This window comes from Pelobates fuscus, chromosome 1 (assembly GCF_036172605.1).
Source record: "Pelobates fuscus isolate aPelFus1 chromosome 1, aPelFus1.pri, whole genome shotgun sequence".
NCBI lineage: Eukaryota > Metazoa > Chordata > Amphibia > Anura > Pelobatidae > Pelobates > Pelobates fuscus.
In genome coordinates this window covers 5,143,536-5,170,992 of record NC_086317.1, presented here as the reverse complement: position 1 = coordinate 5,170,992, position 27,457 = coordinate 5,143,536, and the positions used below count along the sequence as shown (strand labels likewise).

Below are 27,457 nucleotides of genomic sequence, written 5' to 3'. Positions count from 1 at the left end.
GTTGATCAGGTGCCTTTGGACCAACGTGATAGTGGCTCTGGTGACTCGGAGCCCTTGTGCAGTTTTGCCATTTACCATTGTAGCGGGACCACGAACGCAATCCAGGGGGAACATTCGTGGATTGCAATCAATTAGAAAGTTGGCAACTTGCAACATAAGTGTGAAACCGCAAGGGAAGTAATTATTGAGTGCTTCCCTGTGTGGCCGCCGTTCGTGTAGACTAGCGGCGGTCAGGGGGAGCATTCATGTCCCGAAAGGAGACGCTTCCCATGCCTGTTTTCACCCAGGGACCCCACGAGCGGAGGCTGATCGTGATGGTTACCGTTCTGGGGGTCCCGGAGATTGGTGGGGACACCATTCGGTGACCATGACGGTTTGGTAGGCTCTCTGTAGTTGGGAGCCCAGGAGGCGGGAAGATTTCCCGCGCTGGGACACCCAGATACAGAGGCTCATAGGATGAAGACCCCGTGTCACCAAAAAATGAAATATCCTGGGGATGGGTGGCAGGAATCGGGGACAAAGGGATTGGAGTTCCGTTTCCGTCAGGAGACCCCTGGGTGGGGATCTGTTCATTCATTAATAGCTGAGGAAACCAGCCGGATTACTCAGGGTTCGCTACAACTGGTGGCAAGAAGTGGGATCCTATGTCCCTGCCAACAGACCCATTGACGATCATTCCATAAAAAGGCAAACCCTACATGACTTGCTGGAAGCAAGAGGGAAATCTACAAGCAAAGGTAACAAGGCTGAGCTGATTGCCGAAGCAATGAGGCAGTGCTTGGCCTTATTCACAGAGCCTCACTCAGCAGAACTACTAACCAAGCTCATCTCTGAGACCCAAGCCTTCGTCCTAGCTAAGAAGCACCAACGAAGGAGCAGCAGACAAGAGAGGGGCGGGCTACCCCTACACACAAACCGAAGTTGCCTTATAATGCCTTCAAGTAGTTCAGGCAGGGCATTGAAGACTTCCTGCAAGACTTCGAGCGGCAGTGCCTCTTACTAGAAGTCGACCATTCAGATTGGGTCACCATCCTGGGCAGTAAGCTGACAGGTAGTGCGGCGGAGGCATACCGAGCAGTACCCAGGGACCAGATCCGCGATTACAAAGTTGTGAAGGAGGCCCTACTGGGTAGGTATGCCATCACTCCGGAGGCAAACCGGTGGATGTTAAGTGGGAGAAGAAATATATATAAGAGGGGTTAATGCCAAATAAAGAAGCAGCTAACGAAAGCTCCAAGTAGCCAATCAGGAACCATATGAAGTCCTTCACGAATCAAACAGCCGAACGAGTAAACCATATGAATCCAATACCACCAAGTACGAGACCAAGCTCCGTATTAAAGGTTAAGCAGAGATCTGTTTAATCTGGGCTACCTGCCCGTTATTTATGTGGTATTCCACCAGGTGGACACACCCCTAGGGGACCTGGTGGAAAACTGGGACAAATATAATACAGTAGCTGTAGCGGAGTGCAATATTAGAATCCACGATCTCTGCTGGTATAACAGGTAAATCCACAGTCAGCGCTGAAAAGCAAGGCAATATCCCCAATCCTCCCAATAACCGGACGAAACACAGTCTGGGAGTCAACTAGCAGCTTTATTCAGAACATCCAGTATTTATGCAAGTCCCCATGCAAGGGGTCTCCTTACTGACAAAGCAGGGGTAATACAGTAAGGGACTACATGGGGGACTTAACATTTGGTACATTTCTCCCATCAGGCACCGCTGCACGAGAGAGATACTCCCACTGAACTATACTGTTAAGTGGATTATCTCCTCGTGCAGCAGAACCGACATTTTACTTTGAAATCCATAACTTGAACAATATTCGTTTGTTTGGCAAGAACAACCGTTCGGTAGATAGCTGGGGTCTGTGGGTACGTTTCGTGGAAATACCGCTCAGATCCCAGCTAAACTAACCGAACGCCATACGAAATACACTTATCTATTTAATTTGTATAAAAAGTACCGCACGTCAATGGGTCTCCTAATAGAAGGAGACCGGAGCTCCCGAACCGCCTGGAAGTACAGCGGTGTTCGTGCCGTCGAGTAGCCGTTTTTGGTTCCATGCACTCGACGACCAAACACCGCTGGGGGAGACAAAGGATTCAAGATGGCCGACCGCCGCGTGGTCAGTAGCCGAACGACGGCCACCTAAGAATCCACTTAATTACCGATTGCAACAATGTTGCAACCGGGTAATTGGTGCCACACGCCTCTAAGTGTGTGGGCTTGCGTTCGGTACATAATTCGTTTCACGAACAGCCGGTAAAGTGGCGGTTCGTGAAACGACCATTCAAATGCTAGCGGCTTTCGGCTGCTAACATGGGAATACCATAGACAACATGCAATCATACATTTACAGGCAGAATACACAATACATGTAATTACAATATACTAGCAGTTTGTAGGACAACCTTTAGGGAACTATTCCCGTAGTCTGAAGTGGCTAGGTTTGCCACAGTAGCCAATAGAAACACTTTGGCACTATCTTTCCTTTTCTTTATAACTATCTTTCCTTTTCTTTATTATTGTACGATCGTGCATAATTGGACTATAAAGGGTTTGCAGTTCAGCTGGAGAAGCAAGTGCGATTATACATGGTACCTTAATTGCTCTTAGTACGAGTCAAAACACGATGCTTATTTGTTTTATCTATTAACATAAAAACACCATGTGGGATGTATTGTGATACTTAAAACAGTTAAGCACACTTGGAAATTGCAGGCAAAAACGTATTGTATGATTACAGATTCTGTAATATGTAACAATTGGGATGTGCATTAGTACGGATGTCGTTATGAACAGAGTACTGCTGCGTCTATGCCTATTTCTACATTGTATTCATATTGTTATGTGTGCTATGTATCAGTTGTCCTGCTTTGGAAAAAAATAAAGAATTAAAAAACAAAAAAAGAAACACTTTGGCTATAAACACTCCCCCTTTGCTGTACAGAACCCTCCTTTCTATTCTGGAGATAATTGGGGAGTAACTCAATTATCTCCCAGGATAGAGGCCAAACTCCATTTTACACGTGGTAGAGAAAATACATAAAATTATATAACATTACAATTAAGGAAATATATGAGTTCAACATATCCTCAGATAGCTTGGATCTGAACGCACATTATTACCGAATGGCGCTCAGATCCCATACACAGTCCAATAGCTATCTGAGGTGAGTCCATTCGTGAAAAAAAACTACCGAACAGGATGGCGTTCGTATACAGGATCTACCGTAGGGGAGAGGTCGGCGGCTTCAGCGGTGTTCGTGTAATTCAGTGTCCGTTTTTAGTTCCATAAGATTCTAGACGAACACCGCTGGGCATTCGTACATCCAAGATGGCCGCCGCCGCCTCCTCATGTTCGGCATACGAACGACGACCACCCAGCCTACCCTTATCAATTAGAACGTGTCTGCGGTTAGCCACAACGTTCTATTGAGGCCAAGAGGTTAACCAGCAGCACACTTCCATGCTGGGTGGCCCGCCCTTCGGCAGTTCATCCGGTAGTTAGGAAAATAAACGAACGGGGTGTATGGACAGGCAATTAGCCGAACAAACAGACGAACCAAGGAGGAATAAAAGTATTTTAAAGACAGAGGGATCTGTCACAGAGGTTCTCCAGCTGTTCATGCTGGAGCATTTCTACAATGGACCCTCCACTGAGATCCAAGAATGGGTGAGGCATAGGCAGCCCAAGACTCTTGTTGAAGATGCGAAACAAGTATGCGGATATCCGTTGGTCCCACCACTCAGCCCTCTCACCAAGCTACCGACCAGCTCCACAGTTCCTGCCACAGCCAAGCCCGGTTGCAGCCATTCCATCCTGTGGTCCCCTGGTTCGAACCATAACTCCACAGGCCCCGGCTGGGACCGATCAGAACTGCTTCCGGTCGCCACCAGCCTGGGCACATCAGGCGGGTGTGTCCCCAGGCTCGACCAAGACTCACGTTCATTACCCCCGTGACCCCTCACCACAACGAACCGCAGCCCACTGTTACCAGGCTGCCCTCCCCGACCCGAAGAAGCCCACCCCGTGATGACTTGACAACAAGTCGGCACAACCCAGGACGGCTCACACTCTGAGGCTCAGGTAGGCTCACATACCCATCCCTGCATCCCAGTACCCCGTAAAAAATCCCCCTGGCTAGCCCGCCTGCCCCTGGGACCCCTGCCCATCCCTGCACCAGGACCACCCGTGCTAACCCCCTGCCCTCAGTACCTCGGGATTCTACCCCTGCCCCGAACCCCATGCCCTGGGATATCCCGGCCGAGTTTTAAAGGGAAGTAGTATCAGAACCCACTCTGCAGGGTTATAGGGAAATGGCCGCCTCTGGTCAGGTGGGAAAGGATGGGGAACGGTTCATCTGGGATCAGATGTTACTGTAACGCATAGCAAAGACCAGAAAGCCAGGGACAGCTCCTACTACCACCAAACTGTTGGTGGCTCCCAGGAAATATCAACAGGAGCTACTGAAGATAGCCCACGAAATTCCCCTGGCAGGACATTTGGGAACAAGCCAAACAAAGCATCGGCTCACTCAAAGCTTCTTCTGGCCAGGCATCTACATGGATCTGAGGCAGCACTGCCAGACCTGTGATGTCTGCCAGAGGGTAGGGTAGAGGGGTGACAGGCCCAAGGCCAGGCTACAGCCCCAACCAGTTATTGAATATCCCTTTAGCAGAGTAGCTGTCTGTAACGGATTGACGGGCACCCCGACTGGGTACCTCCGTTGAAGGATGCTCCTAGCGCTTCCTGAGGGCTCCAAGCACTCTAGCAGACACCACAACCACCGAACCAGAGAAGCATACAAATGCTCTCAAACATATGAATGCTGTAAACCGCTGAACAGGAAAAGCATACAATCCGCTTATATTCCTGGCAATCAGCATACAATCCAATTCCCCCAATGATGAGACAGAGCTGTGGGTTTATTGTTCTTATATACACATTAGTACCACCCACAGGGTTTTGGAAAACAACCAATAAACACGTACAATACACTCAGACACTCCCACACAAAATCATCCCCTCTGCCTGTGATACAATTACCTTACACAATGGGTAATGTAATTATCACAGGCTGAGAAATACCGATTTTCCACATTATTCATAATTTTAAAAGTATGCATCACATTCACATAAAACTAACATTTTCATAATCAGCATGCTCAAAAATCAGGGCAATAGGTTCAGGGGTTAAAAATTTAAGGGAAAGTCCTATTTGATCGACCGCAAACACATTTCATGCCCAAAACAGTTCCAGAGAATCTGGCTGTGCGGTCGGTCTATTTCCCATGTTAAAGTCAGTTCAAACACACGAACGACAACCATTCGAATTGTCGAACTGTCGAATGAACTGTCGAATGGCGTTTGAACTGTCGAATGCATTGAAGTCTGGAGAAGGTAAAACTTCAGCTGAATTAAAGATGGCCGCTGCCACGTGTTCGTTTGTTGAATGGCGGCCACCCAGCGTTCGGCAATTTACCTCCAGCAGGCTCCCAGCCTGGGAGGTAAATTGCCTGCACACTTCCACTTCAGGGTGGTCCGCCTGTGTGGTATCTGGTTCAGTAAGCCCCATTTACTGAACCAAGTGGGAGAAAGCCAGGAACACAGTATTTTAACAGTCTGGGGACACTGGGGACAACATCTTAAAGGAGCATTTTCCCAAATAGGTCTGGGGACACTGGGGACACCGTCTTAAAGGGGCATTGTTCCCAAAAGTCACAGTATGTCCCCAGATGGTTCTTAAAGGGCCAGCAGCAGCATAATAAAATACAATATGCCCAAATACTGTATTTAAAGGGCCATATCTCCCAGGGGCCATAGTCAGCAGTCAGGTGGCGGGCAAACAGGCTTCTCCAATGCCCAGTGGCGAGGTTGGTTTCGCCACACTGTCGATATCATATGTCCCCTGGCCAAGCCTAGGCCCTCCGGGAAGAAGTACATTCTGACCGTTGTTGACTAGGCTACTCGTTACCCCGAGGCAGTTGCCCTGAGCAACATTCAGGCTGAGATTGTGGCACAAGTCCGGCTGTGAGTGTTCTTCCGAATGGATTTTCCCCGGGAGATCATCGTGGATCAGGGCATACAATTTACTGCCGAGATAACCAACCAGCTGTGGAGTTTATGCGGCATTAAATCCATCACCCTATCACCCCCAGACTAATGGCCTGTGAACGCTTCAATGGTACATTGAAGCTGATGCTCCGGACCTTTGCAGCGGAGCATAATGACTGGTAGAGATTCCTGCCACATCTCCTGTTCGCATTTCGGAAGGTGCCCCAGGAATCTACAGGCTTCTTTCCGTTCAAACTGGTGTTCGGACAGCCAGTTAAAGGACCCCTAGACCTGGCTAGGGAGCACTGGGCAGGAGATGGGGAACAGGGAGGGACCCCCATCATCCCATATGTGCTGGAGTTAAGGGACCGCCTGGAGAAGCTCACCCACCTGGTGCGGGAGAACCTCTAGGCGGCCCAAAGGCCGCACTTGGTATGCTCGGAAAGCCCGGAGTCGTAGTTTCCAGGCCAGGCAGAAAGTTTTGGTTTTAAAGCCTGTCCGGCATGACAGGCTACTATCATCCTCGCAGGGACCATACCGGGTAGTGGAACAGAGATGTGACACTACCTACATGATCGGCCCCTGCTCAGGTACCGGTGCCTGTTGCATGTTAATATGCTGAAGCCCTACCACGAGCACACAGAGGATGTGGCCGCTATATGCGCTCCAGCCCGACCTCCTGGAGAATGGAGCTCAGACAGGGTGTTTAGAAGAGGTCCACTTAGGGGACCAGCTAACCCAAGAGAAATGCAGCTAGGTGCAGCGGATGCTGGCTGCCAGGAGGGAGACGTTCTCAAACCTCCCTGGTATGACCACCCTAGCCACCCACAACCCCTGTTAGCAGCCCCTGCGGTATAACCCGTACAGAATCCCAGAGGCAGTAAGGACCATCAGTAAGGTTAAACCGGTTAAACCGTCCAAGAGTCCGTAGGCCTCCCCGGTAGTGCTGGTCCCCAAGCGAGATGGGACCACCCGGTTCTGTGTGGACTACCGGAGACTCAACAAGATGCTCTCAGATGCCTACCCCATGGCTTGCATTGACGAACTGTTAGATAAGATGGCTCGGGGCAGATACCTCACTACCATAGGTCTGTGAAAAGGGTATTGGCAGATACCCCTAGCCATAGAGGCTATCCCCAAGTTGTACTTTGTCATCCCATTTGGTCTGTACTAGTTTACGGTAATGCCATTTGGGATGAAGAACGCCCCGTCCACCTTCCAGAGGATGGTGGACCGGCTGCTAGAGGGTTTCCAGGATTATGCAGCCAACAGGCCCACTCTGTGTAGTCCTGGAATTTCCTGCGGTACGCTTTGGGTGTCACTGCATACCGGGCGTCTCTTTTATCTGCTCATAGCTGTGGATCTCGTGGTCTGAGATGGCCCAAAAGCGTCTGCCGCTTTGCCTGACAATTTCCCCGCTAGTATAGGTACCTACTTTTCTTCAGCTACTCTGTGTAGTGCACACTGGCGTTCAAAACCCGCCAGGTAGCTGTCAATTTCCCCTTTCGATTTGCTTACGACTTTGAACACACTGAAGGGAACCTTTCGCGGCTCGGATGAGAGGCTGGACCCTTTTGTGGAAGGTGCTGCCATTTGTTGCGCCTCTGCTAAGCGTGCTTGTAGTTCCCGCTGTTCCCTGGAGTTCGCATTCGTGGTAACATTGTCTATTACCTGCATTATTATTTCGGGAAATGAGTTTGGCCCGAACAGTGCCAGTCATTCCCTTGTCTCCCTATTGATTTCATGCTCGTTCTACTGAACGGTCGGGGTTGCCGCGACCAAGTTCTCCCAATCCAGCTCCATTAATTTGCCGATTATGACCCGCTTGGCACTGTTGCTGGCAATACCTCCACGAACTCCTAATAACTCCTTCAATGTGCTGCATTGAAGCTGTGTGTACCAGCCTTCAATTCACAGTACACCAACCTCGGATTATTAGTCCAGGAAAAAGGGATCATCCCGCCCCTGCCACCAAATGTGGCGGTCGGTCAGAGTAGCACCGCCACGGATGCCCTTTTCCCCATAAAAAAATTCCAATAATCCACAAGGTATAGTATCGCCGGTATTGCATAATCCCCCCCATGGGAGTATATTCATCGAATTTATACAGTCAGTAAACTCCTCCTCTGTGCCTGAGAGATAATTGAGTCAGGAACTGTACTAACCTCAATTATCTCCAGGGACAGAAAAGTATAAAAATTTTGGAACACCCCAAAAGTACCCCCAAAATACAAGGAAACCCCGAAATGAGTTTCAGGCTGAGGTCCAGCTGCGTTCAGGAGACAAAATGGCCGCCCATCCATTGTCTCGACCACGTGCGTTCGCATGTACGAAATAGCGGCCACCCAGTGGAGCATTCAATTAGTTCATTCCGTTGTGGTTTTCGCACAGGATACTTAACATTCCATGTTCTAATGGGTCTCTGGGGTGGTCTCAGCTCAGGAACCAACCAAAATAAATGAAATAAGCTTGGGTACGAATCCCGATAACAAAAATAGCCGAAAGTGATGGGGCATTCCTTCAAATGGTATAATCCAGGAGGTGGCACACTGACAGAATAATTATGGAACATTTAATGAATCTGAGTGTCTGTGACAAATGCTAAAGGTGACTTTGTGGGTCCCAGATTCTGTGACTGCATGATGCCACCCCTTCAATGTTATCATTCTAACAGTTTTGTGAATCTCTTTTTTTGTGATGTAGCCCCTAGCCCAGCTATTTCGGGATCCTAGCGTCTGTGATTACAATAGGCCTCTTAAAAAACTTACCATTTTTGAGGCTCCACGCTGCTGCGAATAACCTTGAGCTCTGAGAGAAGAGAGTTAATCTGTCCAGAAAAAGAAAAATAACACATTTCAAATCGCTGGATACTTAACATCAGCTGTTGTAATTGACTGTGCTGCATTGCCAATCATAACTGAGTAGTTTTGGACCACGTTTGCCCAATTTGAATAATATTCAACCATCTGCACACAGACTACTGTCCCACCGGAGTTTAATAGGGTACAGCTGAGGTTACAATCGGTGTGTGCCCTAGTCTGTTCCAGCACTGACAGAAGAATCAATGATTGGAGGGTATGGGAAGAAATTAGGCATTCTGCCCAAATGTTCTTTAGCTTTTGAACGTCTCACATCAAATAAATACCTTTGTGCTTTTACTTTCAGTTTCAAAAAGCTTTGCAGGGAAGTTGGTGCCATTGAGGGAGACAATAGATTTGGGGTCTGGGCTCTGAACTTCACATAGAGACAGGGCATTCAGTTGCTCTTCCAGGCTTAGGCTGAGACCTTCACTCTTCAATTCCAACTGTTCAAGGGCCTAGGGAAAGAAACAAGTGAAATATTAAAGAAACATTTAAAGGGACTCTCTCCTATTAACATTTAAGCATTGGGGAACAGTTTAGGCACACGGTCAGTCAGTGAATGCCCACAGCAGCAAAGCATTGTGGGGCAGGTAATGTATACATGGCCTAATCCTGCTGCATCCTCTCTGCCAACTGGGATTTGGATGTTTATTTGTATCAGCCCTGCAAATCGACATTTTCTGGTCATCCGACAAGCATAATGCATAGATACATATTGTTTGTTAAACCACTCGATTTTCATATAATTTCTATGTACTGTGACGAGACCAATCTCGCCACATTGCATTGGAGAAGCCTGGTTGCCCGCCTGTTGCCTCTGGACTATGGCCCTATGTTAAAAAGCTTGATTTTCCCCTGTAAAGAAATGAAAGCCGGGTCCATCAGTACTTGCCCTATTTGAATAGTGATACCCCAGATAGCTATGCCATGGAGCCCATTCGTATATTGAAAGACTATGTGAAAGACTTTAGCTCCATGGCAATTGAACTGTATGTGTGTGATCTGAGCGCCATTCAGTAATAATGTACGCTCAGATCTAAGCTATCTGGGGATATGTTGAATGTACATGTTTTATGCAATGGCTGCACAGTTAGATATTTTTATGCATTTTATTGTCTTTTGCTGCCATGTGTTCAATGGAGTTTTGCCTCTGTCCTTGGAGATAATTGGATTACTTCCCAATTATCTCCAGGATAGAAGACTCTGTGGAACTGGTTTTGGGCAGAAAAGCCATGCTTCATTTGGTCACAAAGGACTACCCACGATCTATCTTTTGAACCACTGAACCAATTTGTATGATTTTGACGTTTGTATTTGGAGTATGCTGATTCTGAAAATGTAAGTTTATGTGAATGTGATGCATACTTTTAAAGTTATGAATAATGTGGAAAAACTGTATTTCTCGGCTTGTGATAATTACATTACCCATTGTGTAAGGTAATTGTATCACAGGCAGAGGGGGGGATTTTGTGTGGGAGTGTCTGAGTGTATTGTACGTGTTTATTGGTTGTTTTCCAAAACCCTGTGGGTGGTACTAATATGTATAGAAGAACAATAAACCCACAACTCTGTCTGTTCACCGCTTGACCCTCAACACGGAGCCTTGTCTCGTTCTTGGGGGGATTCACTGTATGCTGTTAGAGACTGATTGCCAGGAGTGTAAGCCGCTTGGGTGCTTTTCCTGTTCAGCTGCTAGCAGCTATTCGTGAGGTTCCAGTTCGAGAGTTTGGAGTGCTACTTGGTATCCTGTTCGTGAGTTTGGGGTTCTGCAGTAGCTGTGCCTGTGTCTCTGGAAGGGGAAGATCTACTAAACGGCGGTTTAACCCTTTTATGTCTGGGGGTGCCGTAACAGGTACTATCTAAAGCATTTATGAGTAAATAATGTCTGATGTCCAAGTCTGATCAGCTTTCATGCCATTATCAAGAATACATTTCCAAATTAAATTTAATAACTCTCCATGAGCAAGGGAATGTACTCAAAGTGTTGTGACAAGACGCCTTTTACCACCAGAAATCAGGAGTGAAATGTCAAACCATGCATGGAAGCCAGAACCTCATAATCCTCCATTCACAAGACAAAGTAGTCCTGCATCTTGTAATGGCACTGAAATTTAAATTATATCTCCATCAGGAGTGCCATGCACAGCTCCCATCTCCCCCGCAAAGTCGAGGCATTTAGGCCGGTCAACTCCTCCACTGAAAGCCGGAAGCTCTGTGCACGGAGCAAAGTTCTGTGGTGAGGGCTTAGCCAATTGTCCGAAAGCAATCAGCTAACACTCTCTCATCCAATGAGTCGGTCCTGCACGGCAAAGCTTCAGGCTCCCTATGGAGGAAGTGACGAGCTGACCCCAGGTAATTTGTCAACCAGTTGGATGACTTACATGGGAGGGACAGGAGCCAGGACACTCCCAGCACCATAACCACTGTAGTGTGCTGTAGTGGTTATAGTGCTTGGGAGTACTGATTTACTATAGAGATAGCAAAGTGAACCTGTCACAGCTGGCGGGGGATTCAGAGAATTCGCCCAAATTCTCTGAATTCTGACGCATGTCTACTTTTATGCCGACTCAATGCTTCTTGCATTAGGAATACCCACCAACTTGAGCAGAGACAAGTGACCGCAGCACTGCCGCAGTCGGAGAAGCAGGGACAGGATGTGCACCGTGCTGGATGCTGAAGATGAGGCAGAGGATTGCAAACCACACTGGCTGGATCCAAATTCCCGGGCCACTGGAAGGAGGAAAAACACACCGTAAACATAGACACAACAGATTTCCAGGCAGATTTCCAGGGCGGCCTGCAAGCGGGAGCCACAGAGCACTCGCTAAATAGCAGCATTTCTGATAAAGATTGAATCCAACTGTTCTAAACGTACCTCTCTCGAAGGGATTATCTCCTGTCCGGCCTGAGTCACGGGATCCCCCTTCATGTCTTTTCAGGTAATTCTGCAGAGTTGATCTAAATGGAAGAGACAATTAAGACTTTGATTGCTTGTCATCTCCTTCTGGCTAAACAGAACTATACACTATAACAGGGTATAAACTACATTCATTGACGAGAAGCCATCGAGCAGGAACCAGCCGGGAGCTAAATCAGCAATAAAAACATGTTTTCTGTTTTATTACATATACATCCAATTACCCGAAGTCTGGAGGATTACCAGCAAAGAATATTCCAGGCATGTGATGTCGTATTGGACTTTTTATTTGGTGCAACCTCTATTAATATCTTGTATTGTCTTGCTCTCTGTTTATCAGTAGCAGGGTGAGGGTATCCCTTACTATCAGTGTTTGCAACCTGTATTAATATCTTGTATTGTCTTGCTCTCTGTTTATCAGTAAGGGGGTGGGGGTATCTCTTACTATCAGTGTTTGCAACCTGTATTAATATCTTGTATTGTCTTGCTCTCTGCTTATCAGTAGCAGGGTGGGGGTATCCCTTACTATCAGTGTTTGCAACCTGTATTAATATCTTGTATTGTCTTGCTCTCTGTTTATCAGTAAGGGGGTGAGGGTATCCCTTACTATCAGTGTTTGCAACCTGTATTAATATCTTGTATTGTCTTGCTCTCTGTTTATCAATAACGGCTGTGGGGGTGTCCCTTACTATCAGTGTTTGCAACCTGTATTAATATCTTGAATTGTCTTGCTCTCTGTTTATCAGTAAGGGGGTGGGGGTATCCCTTACTATCAGTGTTTGCAACCTGTATTAATATCTTGTATTGTCTTGCTCTCTGTTTATCAGTAAGGGGGTGAGGGTATCTCTTACTATCAGTGTTTGCAACCTGTATTAATATCTTGTATTGTCTTGCTCTCTGTTTATCAGTAAGGGGGTGGGGGTATCTCTTACTATCAGTGTTTGCAACCTGTATTAATATCTTGTATTGTCTTGCTCTCTGCTTATCAGTAAGGGGGTGAGGGTATCCCTTACTATCAGTGTTTGCAACCTGTATTAATATCTTGTATTGTCTTGCTCTCTGTTTATCAGTAGCAGGGTGGGGGTATCTCTTACTATCAGTGTTTGCAACCTGTATTAATATCTTGTATTGTCTTGCTCTCTGTTTATCAGTAAGGGGGTGGGGGTATCCCTTACTATCAGTGTTTGCAACCTGTATTAATATCTTGTATTGTCTTGATCTCTGTTTATCAGTAAGGGGGTGAGGGTATCCCTTACTATCAGTGTTTGCAACCTGTATTAATATCTTGTATTGTCTTGCTCTCTGTTTATCAGTAAGGGGTGGGGGTATCCCTTACTATCAGTGTTTGCAACCTGTATTAATATCTCGTATTGTCTTGCTCTCTGTTTATCAGTAAGGGGGTGGGGGTATCCCTTACTATCAGTGTTTGCAACCTGTATTAATATCTTGTATTGTCTTGATCTCTGTTTATCAGTAAGGGGGTGAGGGTATCCCTTACTATCAGTGTTTGCAACCTGTATTAATATCTTGTATTGTCTTGCTCTCTGTTTATCAGTAAGGGGTGGGGGTATCCCTTACTATCAGTGTTTGCAGCCTGTATTAATATCTTTTATTGTCTTGCTCTCTGTTTATCAGTAAGGGGGTGGGGGTATCTCCTACTATCAGTGTTTGCAACCTGTATTAATATCTTGTATTGTCTTGCTCTCTGTTTATCAGTAAGGGGGTGAGGGTATCCCTTACTATCAGTGTTTGCAACCTGTATTAATATCTTGTATTGTCTTGCTCTCTGTTTATCAGTAAGGGGGTGAGGATATCCCTTACTATCAGTGTTTGCAACCTGTATTAATATCTTGTATTGTCTTGCTCTCTGTTTATCAGTAAGGGGGTGGGGGTATCCCTTACTATCAGTGTTTGCAACCTGTATTAATATCTTGTATTGTCTTGCTCTCTGTTTATCAGTAAGGGGGTGGGGGTATCCCTTACTATCAGTGTTTGCAACCTGTATTAATATCTTGCATTGTCTTGCTCTCTGTTTATCAGTAGCAGGGTGGGGGTATCCCTTACTATCAGTGTTTGCAACCTGTATTAATATCTTGTATTGTCTTGCTCTCTGTTTATCAGTAAGGGGGTGAGGGTATCTCTTACTATCAGTGTTTGCAACCTGTATTAATATCTTGCATTGTCTTGCTCTCTGTTTATCAGTAAGGGGGTGAGGGTATCTCTTACCATCAGTGTTTGCAACCTGTATTAATATCTTGCATTGTCTTGCTCTCTGTTTATCAGTAAGGGGGTGAGGGTATCCCTTACTATCAGTGTTTGCAGCCTGTATTAATATCTTGTATTGTCTTGCTCTCTGTTTATCAGTAGCAGGGTGAGGGTATCCCTTACTATCAGTGTTTGCAACCTGTATTAATATCTTGTATTGTCTTGCTCTCTGTTTATCAGTAACGGGGGTGGGGGTATCCCTTACTATCAGTGTTTGCAACCTGTATTAATATCTTGTATTGTCTTGCTCTCTGTTTATCAGTAAGGGGGTGGGGGTATCCCTTACTATCAGTGTTTGCAACCTGTATTAATATCTTGTATTATCTCACTCTCTGTTTATCAGTAAGGGGGTGGGGGTATCCCTCACTATCAGTGTTTGCAACCTGTATTAATATCTTGTATTGTCTTGCTCTCTGTTTATCAGTAAGGGGGTGAGGGTATCCCTTACTATCAGTGTTTGCAACCTGTATTAATATCTTGTATTGTCTTGCTCTCTGTTTATCAGTAAGGGGGTGAGGGTATCCCTTACTATCAGTGTTTGCAACCTGTATTAATATCTTGTATTGTCTTGCTCTCTGTTTATCAGTAACGGGGGTGGGGGTATCCCTTACTATCAGTGTTTGCAGCCTGTTTGAATACTCACCCATAGTGGACATTTTAGCGCTTATACTATTTTCTATTATTGGTACCCCATGAGGTAAGATTCCCTGCAGACAGAATACAGTCCAATCTCTTAATGTCCTTCATATTAATGTAAACATCACGGAGTGCCTCGATAGTAACCACCTGATTTCCAGCTATCATTAATTTAACCTGTTCCCAGTCTTCATCTATCAAGAGCTGGATCTAAAGCATCACATTCCCTGTGCACATCCCACTACGCCCTGCATCCCTTAGCCATGGAACACCTGCCCCAATGGCAGAGTCAAACATTCTTGTCTTCCATGATAGTTGCCCCCCTTATCCCGTGTGTCAGTGGTACATGCTCTCTGCACACCTGGATCTGGCGAAGATGAGATCATACACGGACTGTTCTTCTGCCGACAGAGTCAGTTGGTGAAGTTCACAGCGCCTCTGGGGAAGCAAAACCTGTAAGAGATGGGACAAGGAGGTCATAGAACCTGTATATGCACCAAGTGTACAGAAATGCATAATATGCTGGCCTTCTAAATGCTTGTACAGATCTTATCACACATCAGGAGAGAGAGAGTGAGTGAGAACGTGTGGGAAGTGCGACTCATGCAAGACACAACAATATTAAATAACCACTGAGGGGAGAAATGTGCTAAAGGTAAGAGGAGAGTGAGCAGAACTGAAATAAGAGAGAATGAGGGAATCTCGTTACCAGCGGTCTCCCCATGGTGTCCAGCTGGTCCTTGGTTCTCCGCAGAAGAAGACTCTTAGTCAAAATGTTTAGTCTTTCTCCCCCTTTTCGGCTGCCATTATCCACCTGATTCTTCCACAGTTTGAACTCATCAAATGGTGAACAGCGCAGGAACCTACAGTCAGGAGACAAAGATCACTCCACAATCTCCTATCCCAAGTGATCATGAGCTGAAACCCAGGTGGACAATATTAAACGGAGCACGGATTAAAAATAAAATCCAGGTGGAGAACATTAATAAACGGAGCACGGATTAAAAATAAAACCCAAGTGGAGAACATGAAACTGAGCACTGAAGAGAAATCCCCACAAGAAGTCTTTCACAGCTCGATCACAAATAAAGCCCAGATGGAGAACACTCAATAGATCATCAGTTTCCTTACAGGGTTGCAGCTAAAACTAAACAGAAAGTACAAAACGCTTCATAAAGTTGACACTTCTCGAATGCAGGTTACTCTGAGTGTATAAAGATTGGCCTCTTACTGCCTCTGTTTTTAGAATTGTTGGGTTCTACCACTGGCCCTTTCCAATCTCAGTACAAACCTCAGAAGAGAATACATGTCCAGGAGATTGTTTTGGATAGGGGTTCCAGTCACTGCCCACCGCGAACCAGCTCTCAACTTGCACACGGCGATGGAAGTCTGAACCTTGGGATTCTTTATGTTATGAGCTTCGTCCAGGATAATACGTGCCCAGGCCAGACGCAAGAGTGGGGAGGCCGCTGCTGCCTTATCCTAAATATAAAGAGACATCAACAAGGAGTAGAAGCTGTATTCAGTTGGATTGAGTGTGCACTATCGAAATGTGAGTGGCAGCAGTATTACCTCATCCTCTCTGTATAACCACCTCATGTTCTGGGTGAGGTTCTTCATTAAGAAGTGGTGGATAATGATGTCACCCCACCCCATCTTTAACAAATGACATTGCTCCACCTAAACCTTCTGTAAATTACACCTGTACAGTTCCCCTTGTTTTTTGTTGTGTTTGATGCTTCTATCCACGGGAAATACCAATCTTGCCATCAGTAGGATAAAGCTTACCTCTAGATCCTGGTCTTTGGCTGGGGCATCTCCTTCTTCCTTCTTCACAGGGATTTCTTTAGACACCAGGCTGTATGTGGTGACCACCAGGTCATATTGAGCCAACCTGTGAAGTGGCAGCAAACCCAGGTCATTGCAGAGATAATCCAAGAAATACTCTGCAAGGGACGCTTTGCACCACCCACACAGGTTACAGAGGAGAATAAATAACAAGAAACCAAGACGGAGATAGCCAACTTTACATCTAAATCCACCACAATACCTAATTGCACCTCTATACCTCACAATTCCCATAAAGTACCGCAATATCTCATTATAACCCTATAGTACCACAATACCTATTTCCATAAAGTACCCTCTGTTGCTACTTTGTTGCTATATATTTGTTTCCAGCATATGGAGTGTGCCGCCTATTAACCGCCTTGTTAACCTTTTTCATCTCCAAATCACCGAACAAAATTCTGAATGACCGACCACCCTGCATGAGGAGTGTTCCACTTATTAGCCGCCCAGAAGCTGCGGTTTGCGGTTAACCACAGCCTAATTGTCGAATGGCTGGGTGGTCGTCGTTCGTATGGGTGGCCATCTTTAACTGCCGAATGCCCAGGTTTTGTCGTCAACCGCATGGTACTATTTTCGGCCACTATTCTTCACGAACCCCGCTGGGACCTCCAGACTTTCATCCGTTCGTGTATAATCATACGAATGCAGCGTTGTTCGGTACTTTCACACCCCTGAGGCTAGACCGACCATAAGACTAAAAACTGTGGTAATAAATGGGCATTCCAAGGTTGAAATCTGCTGAACGGCCGTTGAGAAAACTTTAACCCCATGGCGATGCAAGTATATTCGGGAGATCTGAGCGCTTTTCAGACATATTGAGCGCTCAGATCCAAGTTATCTGGGGATATGTTGAACATAGGGGTTGAATATTGTACAAGATGAGTTATGTATTTTTATGTGTTTTTTGTTACAGTTTTAACCTAAGAATATTTTCTGTACCTGGAGATAATTAAGTTACTACGGTCACTTAAGCCAATTATCTCCAGGATAGAGGGGGGGGGGGGGGGGGGGGGGTTCAGCAATATGCACTTTATTCTGATTGGTTTGTGTTCCCTCTATCACTGTGATCCATCAGGTCCAGGGGAGTGTGCCCCTGGCCTGAAAAGATATATTTAAAAAAATGCCTCTGTGCTCAATAAACCAGACTTCTTACCCTCAACTCGCAGCCTTGACTTGTGTTGTAGGGAAATGCTGATCACTAGCTCTGCTCAGAGCTCCAGGATTATTCTACACTTCCAGGATTATCGATCGTTGCGGACGTGGAACTTTTCACCGCTCTCTAAGCTCGGGGACAAGGACATCCAGGCGGACCAACCATCTGCTAGCCTGGGGTAACCATAATATACCACAATATCTCACTGTACCCCTATAGTACCACAATACCTCACTATTCCCATAATGTACCACAATATCGCACCGTACCCCTATAGTACCAGAATAACTCACTGTACCTCTATAGTACCACAATAGCTCACTACACCCCTATAGTACCACAATATCTCATTACACCCCTATAGTACCACAATATCTCACTATTCCCATAACGTACCACAATATTGCACCGTACCCCTATAGTACCACAATACCTCACTATTCCCATAACGTACCACAATATCGTACTGTACCCCTATAGTACCACAATACCTTACAGTTCCCAAAACGTAGCACAAGATCACACCGTACCCCTATAGTACCACAATACCTCACAATTCCCAAAACGTACCACAATATCGCACCATACCCCTATAGTACCGCCCCTCTGCAGCACCACAATACCTTTGAACTCTTATATCCGTCACCTCTCCCTAGCATCGTAACATACTAATATGTAATTAAACCCACCACCACTACTTAGCCATAAAAAAATAAAAAATCTTTTAAATGCATTTACTGTCCTTCCCAATGCAGTGATATCCTGTATAAACACCATCTCCCCCAGACAAGCTCATCATAGAGTGAAAGCACGTACACCTTGCTGTCCTTCTCACGATTGGGGCCATGATACAAACAGACTCGCAAGCGGCCATCAGACACCCGCTTGTCCACTTCTTTTTTCCAGTGGTGGATGAGGGATGCAGGGCAGATGATGAGGGTTCCACGAGAGATGGTAAGGGTGGAATCTAACGAACACAGAAACAACCGGTTATAATATTTTGTGTTGGATCCAGTCCAGTTGTATTTATTTTGTCATGTCAGATTACATCTTGGGGGATTTGACACTTGGCACCAGCACAGCAACAAGAAAACATCCTACAGTCATAGCTTCTTCTATCTCATGGAGACTCCTCTCACTATCCTGTGGGATTTAACACATGGTTCCTACAGTCATAGCTTCTTCTGTCTCATGGAGACTCCTCTCACTATCCTGTGGGATTTAATACACGGCTTCCTCCTGTCATAGCTCCTTCTATCTCATGGAGACTCCTCTGATTGGTTTTCTACAGTCATAGTTCCTTCTACCTCATGGAGACTCCTCTTAGAACTCTGGCCACTACAAGATTCTCCATCTCTCCCTGACGTACCTGTCTTGGAAATCCATGACTCTAGTTTCTTCTCCTCCTCTTTTTCTTTTTTCTGCCTCTGTTTCTGTGCCAAAATGAGTGCAATCATAGTCAGCGTCTTGCCGAGACCCATATCATCCGCTGGGAATAGCACACAAAATAATTAGTACCAATACAGAAGCAGAACATACAACTATGGTCTGCTTATCTAGAACATCTGGTCTAGTCTAGAATCACTTTTAGAGAAACCCAGTGAGAGAGAAAGTGGATTGTATTCATGTACCTTGATGAAAAGGACTCAAATTCACCAGATTTTAAAGGGTCAACAGGCAGCCAGCTAGCTAGTCAATTGGAGAGAGGGTTTCCGTAGTAAAGCGGCTGAGGGAATCTGAATATAATTTATGGGATAAGGTGAAGACTGTCGGTGGTGTACTGGATTTAAAGGGACAGTGTCAGATGCTGGGTGAAAATCTGTGCGAAGTTTAAAAGGATAGAAAAAAAATGAGATGTGGCCAACAGATCCTATAAAATATCTGACTAAAACATTAGATGTGATGAGGATAGTTTGAATAATCGCTCCTGATAATTACCCAATATTCCTCCCTGTGGTTTCTGGCTCTCTCTCCATTGTAGCCAGGCCAATGCCTGCTTCTGGTGTAACAGTAATGGCACCTGAAACAGAATAACCAATGAGTTCGCAAGGCGAATGATCAAAATGCAATGCAATCCAGGGAATTTACAAGGAAACAAAGAGGGAAATAACTAAAGAGCTCAGTGACTGACAGAGAAAGAAGGCCTATGGATCTCTGCGGCCAACGGAAACAGGGAGAGACACACGACAAGCTCAGCGAGCAACGGAAACAGGGAGACACGACAAGCTCAGCGAGCAACGGAAACAGGGAGAGACACACGACGAGCTCAGCGACCAACGGAAACAGGGAGACACGACAAGCTCAGCGAGTAACGGAAACAGGGAGACACGACAAGCTCAGCGAGCAACGGAAACAGGGAGAGACACGATGAGCTCAGCGACCAACGGAAACAGGGAGAGACACACGACAAGCTCAGCGAGCAACGGAAACAGGGAGACACGACAAGCTCAGCGAGTAACGGAAACAGGGAGACACGACAAGCTCAGCGACCAACGGAAACAGGGAGACACGACAAGCTCAGCGAGTAACGGAAACAGGGAGACACGACAAGCTCAGCGAGCAACGGAAACAGGGAGAGACACGATGAGCTCAGCGACCAACGGAAACAGGGAGAGACACGATGAGCTCAGCGACCAACGGAAACAGGGAGAGACACACGACGAGCTCAGCGACCAACGGAAACAGGGAGACACGACGAGCTCAGCGACCACCGGAAACAGGATGACACACGACGAGCTCAGCGACCAACAGACACAGGGAGAGACACACGACGAGCTCAGCGACCAACGGAAACAGGGAGAGACACGACGAGCTCAGCGACCAACGGAAACAGGGAGAGACACGATGAGCTCAGCAACCAACGGAAACAGGGAGAGACACGATGAGCTCAGCGACCAACGGAAACAGGGAGACACGATGAGCTCAGCGACCACCGGAAACAGGATGACACACGACGAGCTCAGCGACCAACAGACACAGGGAGAGACGCGACGAGCTCAGCGACCAACGGAAACAGGTAGATACACAACAAGCTCAGCAACCACCGGAAACAGGGAGATACACAACAAGCTCAGCAACCACCGGAAACAGGGAGATACACAACAAGCTCAGCAACCACCGGAAACAGGGAGAGACGCACGATGAGCTAAGCGACCAACGGAAACAGGGAGAGACGCGACGAGCTCATTGACCAACAGAAACAGGGAAATACAACAAGCTCAGCGACCAAAAGAAACAGGGAGAGACACGATGAGCTCAGCGACCACCGGAAACAGGGAGATACACAACAAGCTCAGCAACCACCGGAAACAGGGAGAGACACAACAAGCTCAACAACCACCAGATACAGGGAGAGACACAACAAGCTCAGCGACCAACGGAAACAGGGAGATACACAACAAGCTCAGCAACCACCGGACACAGGGAAAGACACAACAAGCTCAGCGACCAAAGGAAACAGGGAGATACACAACAAGCTCAGCAACCACCGGACACAGGGAAAGACACAACAAGCTCAGCAACCACCGGAAACCGGGAGAGACACAACAAGCTCAGCAACCACCGGAAACAGGGAGATACACAACAAGCTCAGCGACCAACGGAAACAGGGAGATACACAACAAGCTCAGCAACCACCGGAAACAGGGAGATACACAACAAGCTCAGCAACCAACGGAAACAGGGAGAGACACACGTCGAGCTCAGCGACCAACGGAAACAGGGAGAGACGCGACAAGCTCAGTGACCAACAGAAACAGGGAAATACACAACAAGCTCAGCGACCAAAAGAAACAGGGAGAGACACGATGAGCTCAGCGACCACCGGATACAGGGAGAGACACAACAAGCTCAGCAACCACCGGAAACAGGGAGAGACACAACAAGCTCAGCAACCACCGGATACAGGGAGAGACACAACAAGCTCAGCGACCAACGGAAACAGGGAGAGACACAACAAGCTCAGTAACCACCGGAAATAGGGAAAGACACAACAAGCTCAGCGACTGTGGCGAAACCGACCTCGCCACGTGTCCTTGGAGGGGGCTGCTTGCCCGCCTCTTGCCTTTGGACTATGGCCCTGGGAGATTGGGCCCTTTTACAAAACGTATTCGGCCCCAACAGAGTGCATGTCACTCATTCTGGCCCTTTAAACAAAGTGGGGCCATTCTGTACTTGCCCTGTGTGAGCGGTGATACCCCCAGATAGCTATGCCATGGAGCCTATTCATATAATGAAAGACTATGGGAAAGACTTTGGCTCCATGCCAATTAAACTGTATTTGTGTGGTCTGCGTGCCATTCACCTAATAATGTGCACGCAGACCTGAGCTATCTGGGGATATGTTACATGTCTGTGTTTAATGTATGAAAAGTAACTTTATATATTTTAAAACATAATCCTGTATTTAGGTCCCCACATGTGTAATGGAGTTTTGTCTTTGACCTGGGAGATAATTGGATTACTTCTCCAATTATCTCCAGGGCAGAAGGGGGGAAGCCAGGATGCATTGTGGGGATGTTTTACTTTTCCTGTTTGAGCCAGATTAAAATACTGCCAGCCAGGGGGAACAAAAGATACTTTTACTAACTTTTGAACCCCTGGTCTGATTCATGCCATTTTTTAATATGTTGTTCCCCTGAATTAATTGATTGTGGATATGTATTTTTATGTGAATGCGATGTATGGTTTTAAAGTTACAGAGTATGTGTGGAAACTGTATTTTTACTGTATGTAATAATTATGTTAATTGCTTATCTGAGGGGAGGGGATGTGTGGGTTGTACTGTTGCTTGATTGGTTGTTTTATGCCTCCCCCTGGGTGTGTCCTGTATGTGCACAACTGTAATAAAAAGCAGGCTGGGTGTTCCAGACCTGAGATTCTGCTTGACCCTCAAACCGATGTGTGGTCTTGTTTTTGGGTGAATTGGATTGTATGCTGACTGCCAGGAGTGTAAGCGGATTGTATGCTTTTCCTGTTCGGCTGATTCCAGGGTTCGTGTGTTTCCAGTTCGGGAGTTTCCAGAATTCGTACAGTTTGCAGTTCGGGAGATTGGTGATTGCTGTAGCTGCTGGTCTATGGAAAAGGGGGATTTCGCCTAAACTGGGTTTTATCCTCTTGTAAGTGAAACGGTCCGTTACAATTGGTGGCAAGCGGCGGGATCGTTCCTACAGCCAGAAGGACAGCTACAGACAACACCAATTCCTTGGAGTTACAAATTGAGGGCAACGTTAGCACTCGTGCAGCGCCCCTGGCAGCAGAGGTATCCAGCGACTTGGAGCAGACAAGTATGGAAGGCTCTGACGCTGAAGATTATGGGCTGGCCAAGGTGAGGCAGCGAGTGGCCCAGTATGGGGGTTATGTATCCATGGAGATATTCCAGGGGATCTGGAACCAGGTCATGGCTAAGCGAAAATCAAGGATGGACGGAGAGTATGCTCAGCGGAAAGAGTGTTACAGCAGCGGAAAGAGTGTTACTGCATCCGAGGAGGTTAGCCGTCTTCCCCTGAGGCGGCAGTGTGTAACCCAGGGAGCTAAAGGTGTCGTCCTTCCTCCCCAGCGGCAGAGTAAGTCCCAGGGAGCTAAAGGTGCCGTCCTTCCTCCCCAGCGGCAGATTGTATCACAGGGAGCTAAAGGTTCCGTCCTTCCTCCCCAGCGGCAGATTGTATCACAGGGAGCTAAAGGTTCCGTCCTTCCTCCCCAGCGGCAGATTGTATCTCAGGGAGCTGAAGGTGCCGTCCTTCCTCCCCAGCGGCAGTGTGTACCCCAGGGAGCTGAAGGTGCAATCCTTCCTCCCCAGTGGCAGTGTGTACCCCAGGGAGCTGATGGTGTCGTCCGTCCTCCCCAGCGGCAGTGTGTACCCCAGGGAGCTGAAGGTGCAATCCTTCCTCCCCAGTGGCAGTGTGTACCCCAGGGAGCTGAAGGTGCAATCCTTCCAACCCAGTGGCAGTGTGTACCCCAGGGAGCTGATGGTGTCGTCTGTCCTCCCCAGCGGCAGTGTGTAACCCAGGGAGCCGAAGGTGTCGTCCTTCCTCCCCAGCGGCAGTGTGTAACCCAGGGAGCCGAAGGTGTCATCCTTCCTCCCCAGCGACAGTGTGTACCCCAGGGAGCTGAAAGTGTCGTCCTTCCTCCCCAGCAGCAGTATGTCCTGCAGGGAGCAGAGACCGTCAGTCTCACACCCCAGCAGCAGGACAAAATAATGAAAGGGGAGACAGCTGGTCCCCCTCTCCACCAGCAGAGAGAGTGTCAGGGAGAGGAGCCTGTTAAACCCTCTCTCCAGCGGCAGCCTAACCCACCAAGGGGAGATGTTGAGCCCCGCAACTGTGCAGATGGGACCGTAGTCTCTGCACTTACAGCCCAAGGGGTAGGGACGGTCGGTCCTGTCCCCCAGCCCCAGAGCTGTGTACCGCTGGTCTCTGCCCACTCAGCAACCCACCAAGGCAGTCTACCAGCTCCCCGCACAGCCGTGGTGAGGAACCTGGACCTGGACAAGCTGCTACTTTATCCAGGTGGAGTAAACATTTATTGTGGGTGGGAGGTACTGCTGTTTGTGCTTCGTGGGTGGGTTGCTGGACTAACCAGGGCACTGACCGGCAGGGGTCAGATACCCTGTTAGTCTGGGGGGTAAAGGGGAGAAGTGTGGCGAAACCGACCTCGCCACGTGTCCTTGGAGGGGGCTGCTTGCCCGCCTCTTGCCTTTGGACTATGGCCCTGAGAGATTGGGCCCTTCTACAAAACGTATTCGGCCCTAACAGAGTGCATGTCACTCATTCTGGCCCTTTAAACACAGTGGGGCCATTCGGTACTTGCCCTGTGTGAGCGGATACCCCCAGATAGCTATGCCATGGAGCCTATTCATATAATGAAAGACTATGGGAAAGACTTTGGCTCCATGGCAATTAAAATGTATTTGTGTGGTCTGCGTGCCATTCACCTAATAATGTGCACACAGACCTGAGCTATCTGGGGATATGTTACATGTCTGTGTGTAATGTATAAAAAGTGACTTTATATATTTTAAAACATAATCCTGTATTTAGGTCCCCACATGTGTAATGGAGTTTTGTCTTTGACCTGGGAGATAATTGGATTACTTCTCTAATTATCTCCAGGGCAGAAGGGAGGAAGCCAGGATGCATTGTGGGGATGTTTTACTTTTCCTGTTTGAGCCAGATTAAAATACTGCCAGCCAGGGGGAACAAAAGATACTTTTACTAACTTTTTAACCCCTGGTCTGATTCATGCCATTTTTTAATATGTTGTTCCCCCGAATGGATTGATTGTGGATATGTATTTTTATGTGAATGCGATGTATGGTTTTAAAGTTACAGAGTATGTGTGGAAACTGTATTTTTACTGTATGTAATAATTATGTTAATTGCTTATCTGAGGGGAGGGGATGTGTGGGTTGTACTGTTGCTTGATTGGTTGTTTTATGCCTCCCCCTGGGTGTGTCCTGTATGTGCACAACTGTAATAAAAAGCAGGCTGGGTGTTCCAGACCTGAGATTCTGCTTGACCCTCAAACCGATGTGTCGTCTCGTTTTTGGGGGAATTGGATTGTATGCTGACTGCCAGGAGTGTAAGCGGATTGTATGCTTTTCCTGTTCGGCTGATTCCAGGGTTCGTGTGTTTCCAGTTCGGGAGTTTCCAGAATTCGTACAGTTTGCAGTTCGGGAGATTGGTGATTGCTGTAGCTGCTGGTCTATGGAAAAGGGGGATATCGCCTAAACTGGGTTTTATCCTCTTGTAAGTGAAACGGTCCGTTACAGCGACCAACGGAAACAGGGAGATACACAACAAGCTCAGCAACCAACGGAAACAGGGAGATACACAACAAGCTCAGCAACCACCAGAAACAGGGAGATACACAACAAGCTCAGCAACCACCAGAAACAGGGAGATACACAACAAGCTCAGCAACCACCGTAAACAGGGAGATACACAACAAGCTCAGCAACCACCAGAAACAGGGAGATACACAACAAGCTCAGCAATCACCGTAAACAGGGAGATACACAACAAACTCAGCAACCACCAGAAACAGGGAGATACACAACAAGCTCAGCGACCAACGGAAACAGGGAGATACACAACAAGCTCAGCAATCACCGTAAACAGGGAGATACACAACAAACTCAGCAACCACCAGAAACAGGGAGATACACAACAAGCTCAGCGACCAACGGAAACAGGGAGATACACAACAAGCTCAGCGACCAACGGAAACAGGGAGATACACAACAAGCTCAGCAATCAACGGAAACAGGGAGAGACACAACAAGCTCAGCGACAACGGAAACAGGGAGATACACAACAAGCTCAGCAACCAGCGGAAACAGGGAGAGACACACGACGAGCTCAGCGACCAACGGAAAAAGGGAGAGACACAACAAGCTCAGCAATTAACGGAAACAGGGAGAGACACAACAAGCTCAGCGACAACGGAAACAGGGAGATACACAACAAGCTCAGCAACCACCGGAAACAGGGAGAGATATGACAAGCTCAGCGACCAAGGAAAACTATTGGTGTGGCCCACCATAGAGCATTTTGTGGATACAGGTTCAGGGAGGAGCTAACCCATGCACGGTGCAGACCTTTAAACCACGGGGGTCCTCCGCAGTACTGTCTGGGGTGGGACAGGACTCCAGGCTCTTGTGCAAGTGATCAATAGCTTCACTGGTGGCATTTCGAACAGCAAATAGACGTTCCTCTGTCATATGTCCTCCATACAAGCTCTGCCATTGTGGGGCCACTAACAGGAGATAAAGTAGATTATAATAATATACTTACTTGTATAAAAAAGTGCACTAATTCAGCTTTTTGTTCTATATTTGAAAGTGTGACCTTGGTTTTAGCGCCCCCTAGTTTAAAAAGCAGGAAGGTCCCTGAGTCCAGTCTGTAAATGTCACATGTAACTAGTCTAAACTGACTTACAGTGGAATACTTTAGTGTAGTGGCTGGTGAAGCATGTTATATCCACATAATGTGGCTTAATTTAATTTGAAATAGGGTTTAATGCAATCAGGACGTATTAACCCTTTTAAATAAAGATGTATTAAAGGTCACCTAGATTTTCTTTGTCACAATAGTGCGACATTACGTCATACACTACCCCACCTACTGTCGCGCTATTACTGCCCGTTATTTACCGGTGCTGGGCATGGCCTTACCTCCGTACAGACTGCTGTAATTCTGACTGGAGCTCAGAGGCCGTGCAGACGCTTGCAGACCCAGGGAGCTGGGGGGCAGCTCATGGAAGGCCAGCGGTTTCACACCCCTGGAGGTGTCGGCTGCACCATGTTTGCTGAATGGGTTTCCCTGGTCAGACTGAGCGTGGAATGTTTCATTCTGGATCTTTCCTGGAAATGAGAAGAGAGTCTTAAAGGACAACGAAAAAGTTATGTTTTTGTTTCAGTAAAAAAAAAAAAAGAAATCGCCCATTTCCATTTTACTGTAAATAGACACATCTGAATGTTAAAATGAGGTAGGCTAAGTTTAATGCAGAGCTGGTGTTAGTCCGACAGGCTGTACGTTTCCAAATAGTATTAAGAGTGTGTTCGCTATGCTGAGAGTCTGTGGCATTTTAAAGTCCATTAGACTGTTTATTTTTGGGAAGAATTGTATTCTGCAGAATAAAAATTTTCAATATAACAAAATAATTCAATAAACCCCTGAACAAAGTATTTAAAAAGGGATGTTGGTGTT

The 27,457-nt window shown here is 46.9% G+C and overlaps 1 protein-coding gene across 1 annotated transcript in view; it reads right to left on the bottom strand.

Moving 5' to 3' along the window:
* Positions 1–27,457, bottom strand: part of TTF2 (transcription termination factor 2) — a 79,518-nt gene that overhangs the window by 10,110 nt on the left and 41,951 nt on the right. Inside the window, exons 8-20 of the mRNA XM_063445894.1 lie at positions 26,923–27,111; positions 26,347–26,504; positions 19,689–19,770; positions 19,120–19,239; positions 18,567–18,717; positions 16,535–16,640; positions 16,038–16,228; positions 15,456–15,609; positions 15,108–15,199; positions 11,804–11,886; positions 11,525–11,658; positions 9,213–9,383; positions 8,836–8,894 (exon numbers count right to left, since the gene is read on the bottom strand). Coding sequence (XP_063301964.1) covers positions 8,836–8,894; positions 9,213–9,383; positions 11,525–11,658; positions 11,804–11,886; positions 15,108–15,199; positions 15,456–15,609; positions 16,038–16,228; positions 16,535–16,640; positions 18,567–18,717; positions 19,120–19,239; positions 19,689–19,770; positions 26,347–26,504; positions 26,923–27,111 — 1,690 coding nt within the window. The remainder of the gene's footprint in view (positions 1–8,835; positions 8,895–9,212; positions 9,384–11,524; positions 11,659–11,803; positions 11,887–15,107; positions 15,200–15,455; positions 15,610–16,037; positions 16,229–16,534; positions 16,641–18,566; positions 18,718–19,119; positions 19,240–19,688; positions 19,771–26,346; positions 26,505–26,922; positions 27,112–27,457) is intronic.